Source organism: Labeo rohita, chromosome 4, assembly GCF_022985175.1.
Source record: "Labeo rohita strain BAU-BD-2019 chromosome 4, IGBB_LRoh.1.0, whole genome shotgun sequence".
Classification (NCBI taxonomy): Eukaryota; Metazoa; Chordata; class Actinopteri; order Cypriniformes; family Cyprinidae; genus Labeo; species Labeo rohita.
In genome coordinates, this window is record NC_066872.1 from 33,693,902 (window position 1) to 33,710,353 (window position 16,452).

The 16,452-nt window shown below is 39.8% G+C and overlaps 1 protein-coding gene across 1 annotated transcript in view; it reads left to right on the forward strand.

Moving 5' to 3' along the window:
- The window catches only part of LOC127163878 (plexin-A4), a 91,609-nt gene extending 87,579 nt beyond the window's left edge, over positions 1-4,030 (forward strand). The window contains exons 28-29 of the mRNA XM_051107364.1: positions 2,461-2,611; positions 2,711-4,030. Of these exons, the coding sequence (XP_050963321.1) occupies positions 2,461-2,611; positions 2,711-2,806 (247 nt within the window). The 3' untranslated portion in view covers positions 2,807-4,030. The remainder of the gene's footprint in view (positions 1-2,460; positions 2,612-2,710) is intronic.
- Positions 4,031-16,452: the final 12,422 nt, after the last annotated feature.

Below are 16,452 nucleotides of genomic sequence, written 5' to 3' on the forward strand. Positions count from 1 at the left end.
GCCACAGCTCTCACGTTGCTCCTTAATTGGTTGTTTTCGGTAATATCCTGATAGGTGACAAATCTGTGCGAATTGAGACAATCTTTTTGTCAGATGATTTGAGAGGAGAGAGTTACAGATTAGAGACGTGCACCATGCTGAGACTCTCTCACGCACACGTACAAGACTGCAGGGCACATGAAGAAGACCAGGCTTAAAATTACCCGGCAAGAAAAGTGAGTGAGTCAAGGACAGGTGCTGAAGTGCTGCCTTTGATCCTTTCATGTCTTCATAAATGCAGGGGTTGATCTGTTTTAGGGGAAAGAGGTAAATGAGGCAGCATTTGGTCAGGGGGAAAGCTAAATTTACAGTCAGAGGCCCCTACCATGCCCTTGAGAAACTGTTTATACAGATCCAAACCTAAAAATACCAGATAATGTTATATTATTTGATTTCAGGTCTCTGTTATAATTATAATCTCTATGCCATTTCCAGTTCTTCATTATTATTCCTCTAAAAGTCATGGTCATTTATTGGAAAGTGTAGCAACTCCATATTTAGCCATTTGCAATACATGCACGATATGAGGGAATAAAAAGCACGGACTCGTTCTGGCTGACGTACAGCTGACATTTAAACATGGTATTAATTAGTGCCAGACGAGCTGCCAGTCATTAGCCTTGGGAAGCAGAGGACGCAAAGAGAGAAGCTAAACTCAAATGTGTGAACCGTGCCTGTCACTAGAGAATAGATTCCTTTGGGAAGGCCATACCTGGAGATTACAAACCCTCGCTATCTTTCTCGTTCAACACCGTGCCATTCTCCCCCACCGATGCCCCATGGTGCATTGCAGCACGTACTTGCCACTCAAGGTGCTCACGGGAGCCAGAAACAGACACGCACGCCACCGGTTAGTCAGGAGTCCAGGAGTTGGCATGGTGCAGGAATTAAAAATGTAAATGACCTGCCTTAATTAAAGAGTCGACAGAGCCTCTGCAGCTGCAGGTGACAGTGACTGATTGCTTTTCCTCCACCAACACTCTTTCACTCACTCACACGCACCAGCCACCCAAAGACAACAGATAGTGTTGCTCCATTCCAAAATCTAGTGAGCTGCCTACAGAGACAGCATTTTAAGGCGTCGTGGGCGCTCACCAGGCACGAAGGCTGTTCCAAAAGATAGGCATGTTAATTATACTGCCTCATAAGAGATACCCTGTAGCGTCACATGTATCCTCCATGAAAAGGCATTCCCAGAATGCATTGATGAGTTAAGTGGAAAAATCCAAGGTGGTGAATGAAGTGAGAGAAATATGGATTAGAATTACCCCATGATTTACTCACCCTCAAGCCATTCGTCGATATATATATTATGACTTTTCTTTCAGACAAATTCAATCAGAGTTATATTAAAAAATGTCCTTGTCCTTCCAAGCTTTATAATGGTAGTGAATGGCTGTTGTGATTTTGAAGTCCAATAAAGTGTGTCTATCCATCATATAAAGTACTCCACAAAGGTTAACAAGGGACTTCTGAAGTCAATCGATGCATTTAAGAAAAATATCCATAATTAAAACTTTACAAACAGTAATCTCTAGCATCTGCTAACTGTCGTACGCATGGTTGCAAGAGAGTGATGTTCCAACGGATGACGTAGGTGTAACATATGCTCCGGTGGGAATATTTTAGTCTCACAAGAACCAAGTTTTGTTTTGCAGCAATGGAAAACCAGTCTCTCTAGAGTTTATGGTTAACCCCCCAAAGCCATGTTGTACTTATTATGATGGACGGATGCACTTAATTGGACTTCAAAATCTCAGCAGCCATTCACTGCCATTATAAAGCTTGGAAGGGCCAGGACATTTTTTAATATAACTCTCATTGTATTCATCTAAAAGAAGAAAGTCATATACACCTAGGATAGCTTGAGGGTGAGTAAATCATGGGGTAATTGTCATTTTTTGGGGTGAACTATCCCTTCAAAATTAAGGGCAAAAATGTTTGTGTTTGTGTGTACCGTGTACACAATTGTTTTCACAAAAACACAAAAAGTTTTCAAATCACACAATGTCTTCCTAGGCAGTGGTTTTGGAAGAGTGCTTGTATCTATATCCATAATAACTGTGCTCTTGTGTGCACATTTTGTTTTTCGATGTGCTAGAGTGTGTTTAGTGTCAGCGTATGCGTGGGGGGCACATTTATTGAATATTTCCAGCATCCTATAGATTCTGCTGATCTCTGGAAAACTTTCAAGGACAGCGGCTCATTAAGACTCACAGTCACTCGCTGATGTAAGCCGCAGCTGTACTGCCACAGAAAGTAAATGCCGAACTGATTGGAAGGGGCGTGACAGCTCTCACTCAGAGCCAGAAATGACCCTGAAACCTGCTATTCCTATTCTACATGAAGCCCTGTCACCTGTCCAACTTCTAAATGTTCATTAAATAATTGGTGCTATTTCTGTTTCTCCGTTTCTTCCAGATATTACTCCGACATTAGTAAGATGCCTGCGATCAGTGATCAGGATATGAACGCATATCTGGCAGAACAGTCCCGTATGCACATGAGCGAGTTCAACACCATGAGCTCCCTCAGCGAGATCTACTCTTATGTGGGCAAATATACAGAAGAGGTATAGAGAAACACTCCCTAATTTGTCCAAGATATTTTCTACCCAAAATAAATGTGAAAAGGAGGCATGTGTAACTGATGTGTCATCTCATTCTGGCAGATTGTGTCTGCGCTGGAGCAAGATGACGGTGCCAGGAAACAGAGACTGGCCCATAAGCTGGAGCAGGTGGTCGCCTTCATGAGCCTGGAGAGCTGAGGACCACATTTCCCAGAGTGCACTGGGAGATCCATCAGAAACCGAGCCGTGCCTGAGTGAAGACCTGTCCATCTATCTCATCTCTTCTGTTTGCAATCTTCCCACAAAAACAAGCGTTTGCATCATTTTAGCTCTGCTTCCTAGAAGAGTAGAGATGGGAACTGGAGGGTGGGCGGAGGAGCCAAGGACTACATTACCCATGATGCAGTAGAGTGGGCGGCCATCCGGCTCTGCTGTGTAGAGAAGGGGTGGCTGCCTACGAGTTCCACGTCACTGCATCCTCCATCCTTCTCCCTGACTGGAAAAGAACTAAAAAAAAAACATTTCTGTTGCCTTCAAAGTTTAGCTGATAAGCAGAAACCACGATGTTTGGTGTCAATTTGTTCTGACTTTTATGACTAGGGTAGTGTACAACACTAATATAGAGTCCAGTTCATTGTAGTACCTTTATTAAACACTGAAACGCAAGACGAAAAAAATGGTACTGCATGCATCTGAAGAATGCAGTCCATTCGGGCCATTTCAAAAGACACCTCGAGGACACTGGATTTATGGGACACGCAAGAACATTTATACGCTTTGATGAGAGAACAATCAAGCCTTGAGAATCCCGACTGCTTATTCTCACTTTGAAGCAACGGGACGCAGCAAGTTAGTGCTTCAATTCTTTTGTCTCTTCCGGGACCTTACTTGACAGTGAAACTGAAAGACAAGATCTATTGTCACTTTACCCCCGGCCTTCATTTCGGCATTTATCCGGCTTGTGCACATCTGAATTTATCCTCTCTTGTCTAGCGGAGGAGATGCCAAGGTTCGATCCCCTTAGAAGCAAGCACACACGCACACCTCTTCCAGAGAGCGACGCCTTCTCTCTGTACTCCGGCGAGGTTGCCAGGACCTACGCTGTGCTGCAAGAGGACGAAGTAATCTTAACAACGAAAAAAAAAGCACATTTGATAGGTGTCTCAGTTCACACATCCAGTAGGGGGACTTTAATTACGATTAAAGGGGGGGAAATGGCGTGAAGTTGAACAGCCTGCGCTGTTCACTGCCACAGGGTCCCACCCGAAACGAACACTCTGGAAGCCTCTAGAAAAACCCACACGTGGACAAAGTTGGTCAGCAGAAAACCAAAGGAGCCCACCCAATTTAAAAAAAGAGCAAAGCGAATACATTACCCCTGAGAAAGCGAACATGCAGACTTGTGGAACGAAGCTACCGCTTCTTCTGCAGCCTCATATTTGTTTCTGTCCATTACAGAGACCGTACTTACCCTTGCGTGTCCGAGTTTGCTTATTGCACAAGTGGGAAGGCGGATTCTGAATCCCGAAGATCTGAAGTTTAAGGGCTTGCTGTAGTTTAAGCGTTGCTGGCGGCCTTGAGAGAAGAATCTTGCCTGGGCTTAACAACTCCAAAAGCAAACTAGTATTGGATGTAACTTTGACAAAGGGAAAGAGACAATTTAGCTGCCCACCTTTCCTCTGTCCTCTGACCCCCTCTTTCCCCTTGACAGCGTACCCTATGTGGTGATGTGAATGTGTGGAGAATCAGCCCAGGTCCACCTTGGGTGCTTTATTGGCTTTTTCAGCGCATGTATTTCAATTTAAACTTCAAAAAAAAGAAAAAAGGAAAACAGAAAAAAATAAGCCTTGCAATTGATGATGTGGATGTGTTCTTTTCTTTCTTTTGCTTGGAGGAACGAGATGGGAAAAAAAGTGGCTGTCATCTTCAAAATTGCAACCTCTGTTAAGGTGGAACCTTTATCCTGCCCTTCCATTCAACTGCCATGACCATGTTTTGTGAATGTGTTAGATGCTAATAAGACTAAGGTGAAACCTTAAGCAGATATAGTATATACCCTTGCATGCTGACCTATTTGGATGATATGAAATGAACTGCCTTGCTATCAATTTATCTAATACTACTAGGGATTTCTAAAGCGAACCAAACTCTTGTTAGACGTTCATCAGATCTTCCTGTCAGGTGGATCGCCTTTTCCGAGGCCGTCCATCTGAGAGTTCTCGTTCATACGATCACAACACTTTACGTTTGCGTTTTTTACTGTGCGTCTTTAATGTGAGTCGATTCCCTGAATGTGTTCATTTGTTGTTCTCCATACCTGTCTGTTTATTACACTGCTGCTTTTTTTGATGCAACCTAATGTTTTCAGGATTCCATTAGCATTACACCAAATTATTTTTTAATGTTGTTTTGGATATTGTCTCTGTATGTGTGATTGCTTTGGGCTCCCTTGAGTTATTTTCTATGGTGTAGCTTAGTAACAGAGGATTGCGTTGAGGTATTTCAGGATTTCAGGTACACAGCTGCCCCCAACTAATGATTCTAATGAGACAAACTAATAAAATACCACGGTCACCACGTTAGGTATTTTTATTATTATTTTAGTAAATCTTCCAAAACTGATCTTTGGTAATGAATATGGAATCTTGCAAATGAGTTCAGAGTTGACAGTGGAAAGTGTTTCATTATTTCTTCGGGGAACTCATTTATAGAGGTCTTTAAATGAGCTTGATTTGATTGAAAAGCTGATATGTTCCTGGATTCCCTCATGACTGATCCTGTGTTTCACGTTTCATCTCTCATGTGCGTTTATCAGGACGACCCCCCCTTCCTTTTACGCCCAAAAGACCTGATAAAGTTTCCACCTTAAACATTTTGTAAGACCTAAAAAGTCCTTTTAGCTCAGTGTTACGACAGGCGTCGCAGAGTCCTGTTCGAAAAGACTTTTTAATATTTCCAGATTTGATGCAAGATAGAGTTATCCTGATGGGAGGAGAGAAAGAGAGAGACCAGCGGAAAGGCAAGCTTCTCTAACTTTGTTATAATTAATTGTATACCTGTGTATGTAAATATAATGCATTCCTATTTTGCAGTCAAGAACAAAATACTATTTGTAATATAGAATAAACTTTATTATGAAAAAGACGGCGTTTCATGTCTTCTCTTATTGTGTCTCTCTAGCATGCTTTGAATTAGCCTAATGGGGAAGTCGGAGAAGTTGCGTTTCCATGGAAACAGAAATTGCGGCAAAAGAGCTGAGCAGAGCTCCCACAAAGCCCATTCACACAACTTTCAGAACTATTCCAAATAAACTATTTGGCTGTCTGTGAAAAAATATAATCTCACTTGTATACTCTAATCTGATATATAGCCTCAACCTTCACGTCCACCCCTCTAAACCAGACCTTTACTGTTTCTCTTCCTGCTTCAATAACACTAGAGCATTTTTACAACCGTCATCTTGCAGAAAAACAAAGACTCAGGCTTTAACCTCGTCCTGTCTCGCAGTGCCAGAGGGCTCAATTGCCATCTTTATTACATTTCATCTCATTGCACTGTATCGCTTCTCTCGGTTAACGAGAAACCGTTCCCCACCACAACTCCAGTGCGTTCCCCCTGACCTTTCAGCGTCTGTCTCTGGGCTCTCTCGGAGGAAGGTTTGAGCAAGATGGTGATTTTAAAACCTCTTCACAAAAATGCCACCTCACAACAGGTGCTAAAAGCATCTGCCCCTTTTGAGTGATTTCTTGCCTTTTAGCCTTGAGGGCAAGGTCATCGTTGACCGGTTCTTTTCAAAACTCCTCGGAATCTGTTAATTCCGGAACGGATTCTCTCCAGCTGCAGACGCAGTGCGGGCCGGCTAATAAGAATGCAGGGTGAACGATGGTGGACTAATTCCTGGGATTGACTAAAATGGCTATTGACAGCTGCGGGGGAGCAGATGGAAGCAATTAGCATTATTAGTTGGTTGTGCTTTGTCCTATCTGTCTAAGTAAACATCTGTGAAAAGACAACAGATCCGGCAAAGGCTCCCGTCGAGTAAACAGTGAAACCAAACAGCTCAGTTGAAAGGAGACGCTGCAGACAGCGATGAGATCTGCCATCTACGGCCCACACAGAAAACCGAACAGCTTAGAAATAAATATGATAAAAATATCAACATGCTGTCTGCGCCCATCTGGAGGAACGGAGACGGGATCATTATCAAATTCACTAGAAATGGCCTGAAAGGTAGAGCTAAGAAACAGACAGCTGAATAAGAACACTTAGATTTCTGAGAATGTCTAAAGTCATGCTGAATCCCTTGTGGTGCTGCTCATTTTCCTGAAGTACCATTTCGTGAGGCGCAGATGAAAAATGGGAAAGCACACAGCTTTTACCCATACAGTGTAAATTCCTGTATCAGTGATAGAGCACCACTGCCCTCCACTGCTTCTGTCTCTACCAAACACAACCCTTCTTAAACTATTGATCTGTTCTTTTTCAATACCAAAACATGAGTTTGACTCTCTGCTTTGGAATCAGTACCCAGCCCAGGTTCATTTTCGAAATGGATTTCATTGTGTGCAGCGATGCTTAATTTTCTAATAAATGCGCAATGCTCTGGCAAATGCATGTTTCATATGAGGAAAATTGATTGTGGCGCAGACCATGGTTAAGTTCTGATTGCATTATTATGTTTGCATGTCTCTGACGGAATTGGCTGTCTAATAATCTAATTACCGTTTTGTTGTGTGGTGAGATCTAACACAAGTATTCTCACCAAGAGTGCATCTATCATGTGGAAAAAAATAGACTATTGGATTCACTAGATGAGTATAAAATGTGTATTGAAACAGCATGCAAAGCAGAGCGTGGACTTCAATGGACTTGAAGTGGACTTCAATGGGGATCAGCAGGTTGAAGGTCCAAACTGCAGTTTCAATGCAGCTTCAAAGGGCTCTACATGATCCCAGCCGAGGAATAAGGGTCTTATCTAGTGATATGATTGGTCATTTTCCAAAAAAATGTATTTACATTTAACTACGGACATGCATGACAGAGCTAGTGCAAGATGAGCATTTGTGGTTAAAAAGTATATTAAAATGTTCATTTTTTTTAGCAAATGGCCAATCATTTTGCTAGATGAGACCCTTATTTGTCGGCTGGGATTGTGTAGAGCCCTTTGAAGCTGCATTGAAACTGCAATTTGGACCTTCAACCCACTGATCCCCATTGAAGTCCACTATATCGAGAAAAATCCTGGAATGTTTTCCTCAAAAACCTTAATTTCTTTTCGACTGAAGAAGAAAGACATTAACATCTTGGATGACATGGGGTGAGTATATTATCAGGAAATTTTAATTCAGGAGTGAACTAATCCTTTAACTGTTGGTTTGCTTAGTTATATAGTCATGAATAATTTGTAAATGCATGTTTTAGATCTTATTGTGAACAATTCTTGTGTTTCATTTTTAGTTTTTTTTTTTGACCTTGTAATGTTCAATCAAAACTTACATTATGTTTAATCAAAATCTTATGATGAAATCGACAGACTTCTCTCTGGTGATGTACTGTATGCTAGAATTCTCCTTTAGTCTGCCAGTTTCTTAACATCGACTTTAAACTTGCATTCATTTTTGAACACAATGACCATTCATTGACATGACATTTTATTTTATTTTGCTTTTTTGCTAATCTATTAAACTCGTACAGAAAAAAAAAATATCTGTCGCTATTTCTGCTTAATTGCAACTTTGTGAAGGAGAAAATGCTTATTTGTTGTTGTTAATGTCAAAGACAATAAAAAAGGCATAAATACATCTGTGCCTTTTTTAGCTTATCATAACAATGCATATAATGCATAAATTTTGATGCAATAATCAATTCTGGTAAAGTGTTGATTGCTATTTGATATCCAAAGTAAAATCTGGCTCCTGCAGCAAAACCGGTTGATATTCTGTGTTTTATGAGACTCATTATGGAGCTTTAGGCATATTATGCCCAAGCACTGTAAAACAACCCTAAACGCTATGGGGATTGACTGATGTTGGTGTAAATTGAAAATGTCCTTTGGAAAATATTGCCTAGCCACAAACGTTCCATAACATATGAGCCCGTTTGTCAAGCTTAAAGCCCGTATGCCACACATTACCAAGATTTCTGCATTTTTTAAATGCAAAATCGTCAACAATCAACAGTGTAGAACTAGCATTTCTGTACATTAAAAACACGACGGCTCACTTACAACTGGCTGCACTTTTGTGTCAAAAATATGCTTTCAATCCCTCTGAATCTGTGTCAATCTTTACTTTACCAATGTTGGTGGCTTTTTCTCCAATATGAACACTGCTGTAATTAAATTCCTTCCTCATCGCTTCAGTCAAACAGTGGAAAGATGCCCATCACCTGTGTCTGGCCACCCTGAATAAACCCATCTCAAACATCAACGACTGCCTGTGCATTAATTTTCATGCTATTGATTAATATCAGAAAAGCTGACAGACGTGAACGTCACGTCTTTGTTGCGGTCCTTTGGGAATATTACAAGTGCACTGGGAAGAACAAGTAATAATTTATAATGAAAAGCAACAACAATGTCCATTTGAATATCAATGCAGACATATTTCAGGTGGTTGCAAATGTTCACGTCCTCTAGTGAGATTTCACCCTGCAGCCAACAAAAAGTTATCATGCTGCTACAAGATTACAACTTTAGCCATAGCTGTATGGATTTCTGCATCTACCTGTGATTTGTGTATCTTCAAATTGCCCGCTCATCCATATTCATGTGTTTGCGATGCGCACATGTGGGCAGTGGTGGTGAGGTGAGTCTCATTTGCATGTAAAGTGCTTTGGGTGTCTACAAAAGCTCCATACAGATGCTATGACTCATTTATTCAAATTTCATATGTTCAATCAATACATCGCCAATGAGTCTCACATATGCATATAGAGGTTAGTGTGCGTCTGATGAATTGTGACCTGTAATCCAGCAAATAAACTTCTACGGATGACGATTAAATTGCCCGTAAGTCACCGCAACCCAGTTAAAAGTGCACGGGGTTGTCGCGCCTCCGCTAACTAAAATAAAATATGATACCATCTTCGCACCCCCTACAACCCCTGCACAAGCTGCACTGTTCATATTTCATCCGCACTGTAAAGTTTCCTTCCACCCACTGGGTATGAGATTAAAATGCAGAGATGGTCGGCACACGGCCGCTGTGAAGCAGATAGGTGCATCCAGGAAAGTTTGCGGCACCATATTTTGTCGGTGTTCGTTTCAATTTATCCGCCCATACGGAGAAGTCATCGTTCACACAGATTCTGTGGCGAAGCCTGGCATGAAAACGAATCAACAGCAGTGCCCTTCATGCAAAGTGCACTTTCTTCACATCCCTCTGCGTTAAAAGTACATCATTGTGGCAAGTTGTCTGCATGTTATCCGTTCTGCTGATGGTGCCATCACACCGTGATGGGTGAGAGGTCAAAGCACGGTAAGAAGTTCAGGAAGTGGATGAGAAACTGTTATGTTACAGTTAAAAGAACTGTTTTCCCAATAAAGTTCTACTTTTGTGATCCATGGAATAAAATAAGCTAAAAGTCATGCTAGTTTGGAACTACATGTTCAAATCCTGACTTGAGGTCACACTTTGCTTCCTGTCCTATCTAAATAAGGGCAAAAAATTTAATCTCAAAAAAGGGGGGTATTTCTACAATGCAGAAATAGTAATATTACTATAGTAGAGTGCTGAACATAATATATACACTTATGTACGCTACCACTACTTCGAGGACCATAAAAACTATAACGACAGAATGCGAATGAAGATGTTAGCAGTAACCCTTTGGAAATCTCATTAGATCTAAGCACGCAAACACGGAAAACCTTTTCACGACTAGACATTACAATTCATGAGAGCAATTTGCCCATAATGTTTGTCCATTGATATAATGAGTTTTATAACTTAAACGCCTGCTCAGATAAAAAATTCCATTTATCTTCATGAGAGGATGAGTGTCACAACAAAACGCCACATCTCTGACTATTAGCTTTCCGTGAGGCTAATGTTTGATCTGACATTTGCTATCAAGTTAAAAGTTTGACATTGTAGCTCCTATTGGCTTCAAAACACATCAATCAATCCTGTCAGGGGAGGCAAGGACCTTCCAGTTGTCATTGAATGATACTTTAAATGATTAATAGCTGGACAACCAATCGATTTTCGTGGGAAAATAGGGTGTGATACTGAGGAAAAATGGTGGGCTTTCTTTCTTGGTCATTTAGATGAATAGAGATACAAAAAGGGAAACAAAAAGCACTACAGCTATCAACTTTAGCAAGGCCTGAAGACGAACCAGACATTCAGCTTTGAAATTAATTTGACAATGTCTTGTCTGAAAATTGAAAATGATTTTAGAAGTTTGAAGGTGTGTCTAACTGGGGTTGAAGCTAAGGACAAGTTAGGGCACCCCTTGTTTAGACAGTGGCCAATAAATTCTCTAAATTCATCTCAGCTCCTCCAGTGGGCAATGCAAAGGTTAAACACATGATGGCGTTGTTTTTGGTTGCCCCTTATCGAGTAATGCACCATTTTGCAGTTAGGCAACTGGAATAATCATGTTTTGCATAGATGTCATGTAGGTGTAGGTTGGATTTTTTTACAGCACCATTTTCCTAATGTTGGACTCTGTTTCTCAGAATGCACTATGGTATGAATAAATCATGCATCCATGCAAGTTACTACCTCATTGTTCAATGTTTTTACTATTTACTGCATTATTTGCACTGGAGTTGTTGTTGCCTTTGTGTTGTCACATGATGTTAACCATTAATTAATGTGTTATTGTGTCACCATCTTTGTGTTTGTATGTTAAAAATATGGTGCTGTGAGAGGCAGTAAGACGTGATAGAAACTTAGGTGCCAACACATGTCAGGAAATAAACACTGATTTATTTTAAATACACTTATTTTAATTTATTTCTAATGTTGTTTTCAGAGTTCTGTCACTTGTATCTTGTATAGTGTGGAATAACATGGCCTTTAGACCAGACAGAAAAGTTTAGTTTATCTCACCTTCAGACTCAGCTAGAATGGGAATTTTAGATTAGCTCATCTTAAGTAATATTTTCATTAAGATTTTAATCATCATATTAAAAATCACACCCCAAAACTGCCCTATAGCACTTTATGAGAGACAGTTGGTGTGGTGGTTAACTGCAGGTTTTCATCAAACAATAACTATGCAAGCATAGATTCAGATCTAGCCAGTTAGCTTTTTATTATTTTTTTTACCAGGTACAAGTGCTTACTCTCTGATTCACTGATGCAAAGGGTAATTGTTTGACTTCCATTTGTTTGAATTTTCTCCCAATAGCTGTCACCTGTTGGTGTAGTGGTTAACAGCAGGCCTTTGATAACTGCACTCACAATGCAAGTGTGGGTTCAAGTCCTGCATTTGTAAAAGCCCATAATATTTTAAGTTTCTTTATATGCAGTTTGAATTTTCTTCCAAAAACTATCACCAAGTTTCATGAGAGATCTGTTGGTGTAGTGGTTAACAGCAGGTCTTTGAAAACTAAGCTCACAATGCAAGTGTGGGTTCAAGTCCTGCGTTTGTAAAACCGTATCAAATTTGAAGTTTCTTTATAAAGCAGCTCGAATTTTCCCCCCAAAATTGTCACCAAGCATTATAAAAGACCTGTTGGTGTAGTGGTTAGCCGCAGGTCTTTGACAACCAAACCCATAACACATGCATAAGTTCAAGTCCTATTTTTGCAAAATCCAGTAGAATTTAAAGTTTCTTTATAAAGCACCTTGAACTTTCTCCTGAAAGCTGTCATCAAGCTCTGTAAAAGAACTGTTGGTGTAGTGGTTAATAGCAGGTCTTTACTAACCAAACCCTCAATGCAAATGTGGGTACAAATCCTGCATTTGTAAAATCCCAAAGCTTTCAAAGTTCCTTTATGAAGCTTGAATTTTCATGCAAAAACTGTCATCAATCGTGCTAAAGACATCTTGGTGTAGTGGTTCGTGGCACATCTTTGCCAACCAACCTTATAACTCAAGTGTGGGTTCAAATCCTGCTTTTGTAAAAGCCAGCAATTTCAAAGTTTCTTTATAAAGCAAATCATAAAAGCTTGAATATTCCCCCCAAAATTGTCACCAAGTTTCACTTAAGGCCTGTTGGTGTAGTGGTTAACGGTATGTGTTTGATAACAAAACCCTTAATCCAAGCATAGGTTCAAATCCAGTGTTCTCAAAATCTCGTAGCATTTGAAGCTTTGTTAGAAAGCAAAGCATAGAAGCTTGACTTTTCACCCATAAATTGTCACCAAAGCTCCTTGTCAAAGTAGAAAGACCTGTTGGTGTAGTGGTTAACAACAGGTCCTTGACAACCAAGCTCACAACACAAGTGTGGGTTCAAACCCTGCATTTGTAAAATCCCATCAAATTCAAAGCTGCTTTATAAAGCAGTTTGTATTTTCTCCCAAACACTGTCAGCAACTTTGCGAAAGATCTGTTGGGGTAGTGGTTAACAACAGGTCTTTGACCATCACAGCTCAAGTTTGGGTTCAAGTCCTGCAGTTGCAAAATCTTATAGAATTTAACGTTTCTTTATAAAGCACCTTGAATTTTCTCCCAAAACTTTTTTTTTCAGAATTTAAAGTTCATTTATAAAGCAAAGCATAAAAGCATGAATATTCCCCCAAAAACTGTCACCACTTTGTGTGGGGCCTGTTGGTGTAGTGGTTAATAGCAGGTCTTTGATAGCCTACCCCTCAACACAAGTGTGGGTTCAAATCCTGCATTAGTAAAAGGCCATCAATTCCAAAGTTTCTTTATAAAGCAAATCATAAAAGCTTGAATATTCCCCCAAAATTGTCACCAAGTTTCACATAAGGCCTGTTGATGTAGTGGTTAACAGCGGGTCTTTGATAACCAAATTCTCAATCCAAGTGTAGGTTCAAATCCTGTTTGTAAAGTCCCATAGAACTTGAGGTTTTGTTAGAAAGCAAAGCATAGAAGATTGAATTGTCACCCATAAACTGTCATCAAACTAGAGAAAGACCTGTTGGTGTAGTGGTTAACAGCAGGCATTTGACAACCAAACTCACAACACAAGTGTGGGTTCAGATCCTGCAAAGTTCTTTTTATAAAGTAGCTTGAATTTTCTCCCCAAAACTTTTTTTTTTCAGACTTTAAAGTTCCTTTATAAAGAAAAGCATAAAAACTTGAATATTCTTCCTAAAACTGCCCCCAAAAGGCCTCTTGGTGTAGTGGTTAACAACAGGTTTTTGTTAACCAAACCCTCAATACAATCATGGGTTCAAATCCTGCGTTAATAAAAGCCCATCAATTTCAAAATTTCTTTATAAAGCAAAGCATAAAAGCATGAATATTCCCCCAAAAACTGTCACCACTTCGTGTGAGGTCTGTTGGTGTAGTGGTTAATAGCAGGTCTTGGATAGCCAACCCCTCAACACAAGTGTGGGTTCAAATCCTGCGTTTGTAATAGGCCATCATTTCTGAAGTTTCTTTATAAAGCAAATCATAAAAGCTTGAATATTCTCCCAAAATTGTCACCAAGTTACACATAAGGCCTGTTGGTGTAGTGGTTAACGGCAGGTCTTTGATAACCAAATTCTCAATCCAAACGTAGGTTCAAATCCTGTTTGCAAAGTCCCATAGAATTTGAAGTTTTGTTAGAACGCAAAGCATAGAAGCTTGAATTGTCACCCATAAACTGTCATCAAACAAGAGAAAGACCTGTTGGTGTAGTGGTTAACAGCACGCCTTTGCCAACCAAACTCATAACACAAGTGTGGGTTCAGATCCTGCAAAGTTTCTTTATAAAGTAGCTTGAATTTTCTCCCAAAAACTTTTTTCAGATTTTAAAGTTCCTTTATAAAGAAAAGCATAAAAACTTGAATATCCTTCTTAAAACTGCCTCCAAACTTTGCAAAAGGCCTCTTGGTGTAGTGGTTAACAACAGGTCTTTGATAACCAAACCCTCACTACAATCATGGGTTCAAATCCTGCATTAGTAAAAGCCCATCAATTTCAGAATTTCATTATAAAGCAAAGCATAAAAGCTTGAATATTCCCCCGAAAACTCTCAACAAAATTCATGAAACACTTGTTGGTGTGGTGGTTAATAGCAGGTGTTTAACAAACCAAACCCACGACACAAGTGTGGGTTCAAATCCCACAGACATGAGCTTTTCAATTTAACCTAGCTTAAGTTCACTTACATATATTCGTATAAGTGGATGCCGCTATTCAACAACCTAAACGTCTTGGTTCAAATCCCACAACAAAGTTTTCTTTATATACAGCATAGAGCTTTCACACAAAAAAATGTCACCATCTTACATAAAAGACCAGCTGGTGTGGTGGTTAACAGCAGGTCTTTGACAAAGCCAACCCCAAGCACAAGTGTGGGTTCACATACCACGCTTCTCTTTCTTTTACCTAAAGTAAGTTCATGCACATACACTTTTAAAAGCATGAGCAACTGTGCTCAGCAATTCAGTGGCACAAAAGATTTTTTTTTAATACAAATGTCTAGGTTCAAAATCACAAAACAAATGTTTTCTTTATGTAAAACAAAGCAAAAGGCTGGAAGTTTCTTCCCAAAAATGTCACCACATTTGTCAAAGACCAGTTGGAGTGGTGGTCAACAGCAGGTCTTTGCCAACCTTAACTCAAACACAAATGTGGGTTCAAATTCCCCAAATACACACGTACTTCAATTAACTAGACAGCAATACAACAACACAAAGGACAATTGTTTGCCAACATAACAGTACTAGCTCAAATCCAACAACTTTTAAACTCATAAACATCATATCCAACTAAGCTGCCAAAAACACAACATTCAGCATGAAAGCAATGATGGCATAGCTAAAAGCGCAAAAACCATGAAGCAGCAGCATCAGAGCTTCCCACAACACCACCTGAATGTATTATCAAAACATGAATACAATACAGTAAATACATACTATTACTACCATGACACCACAACGTCAACAAAGTGCATAGCATTTTTTTTTTTTTTTTTTTTTTTTTTTTTGAAGTTCCAATTGAATTCATATTTTGCATTCTAATTATAAAATAATAATAATAATATTTGTCAACACAGTGTTGTTCCATTCCTAAATGATTCAGTGTCGTGAACGAGTCGGTTAAATGAATCATATACTGTCTCGCTTATAATGAGTCACTTGTCGCCTCCTACTGGCTTGACGACATAAACAGCGGAAAGAGTCTATAAAAACGCGCAAACAGATAATCAGAGTGGTACAAACAATGACAACTCAATAGATAGACGTGTTTTCTTCACTATTTAGCAAAATATGCCGTATTTTAGTCGTATCACTTGCAATTTGAACTGCAAAGTTGTTGTGGCGTGTGCCTGCCGCGAGGGGCGCCCTCGACGACAGTAGCGCAGGAAACACAGCCGTAGAACAAAACTATCGATCTTCAGATTTTGAGAGAGTGGCTACGGACAAAACGCAGTCGTTTTAATGATATTTTATCTTAAAAATAAACATTTTAACCAGCCGTACTGCTTAATAATGCATGCAAGTGGATAAGGTTTAGTTGGAAACGTACTTACAGGTGAGTCGCTTGACGCCTGACATAAATACAAAGCAAACAGAGTAGCAGGATTAGTAGGATTCTTATTAGTGAATCCAAACATGCACAGCACGGAGTCCGATTCCCGAACAAATGATTCAAATGAATCTTTTTAGTGAATTAGCCTAAGCACACACACGTTAAACGTGCAAATCGTGTTAGCTGAAGTCCTGATTGCTCATATGACAACGTGAAGTTAAAAACACTCAGTTTGCGTCA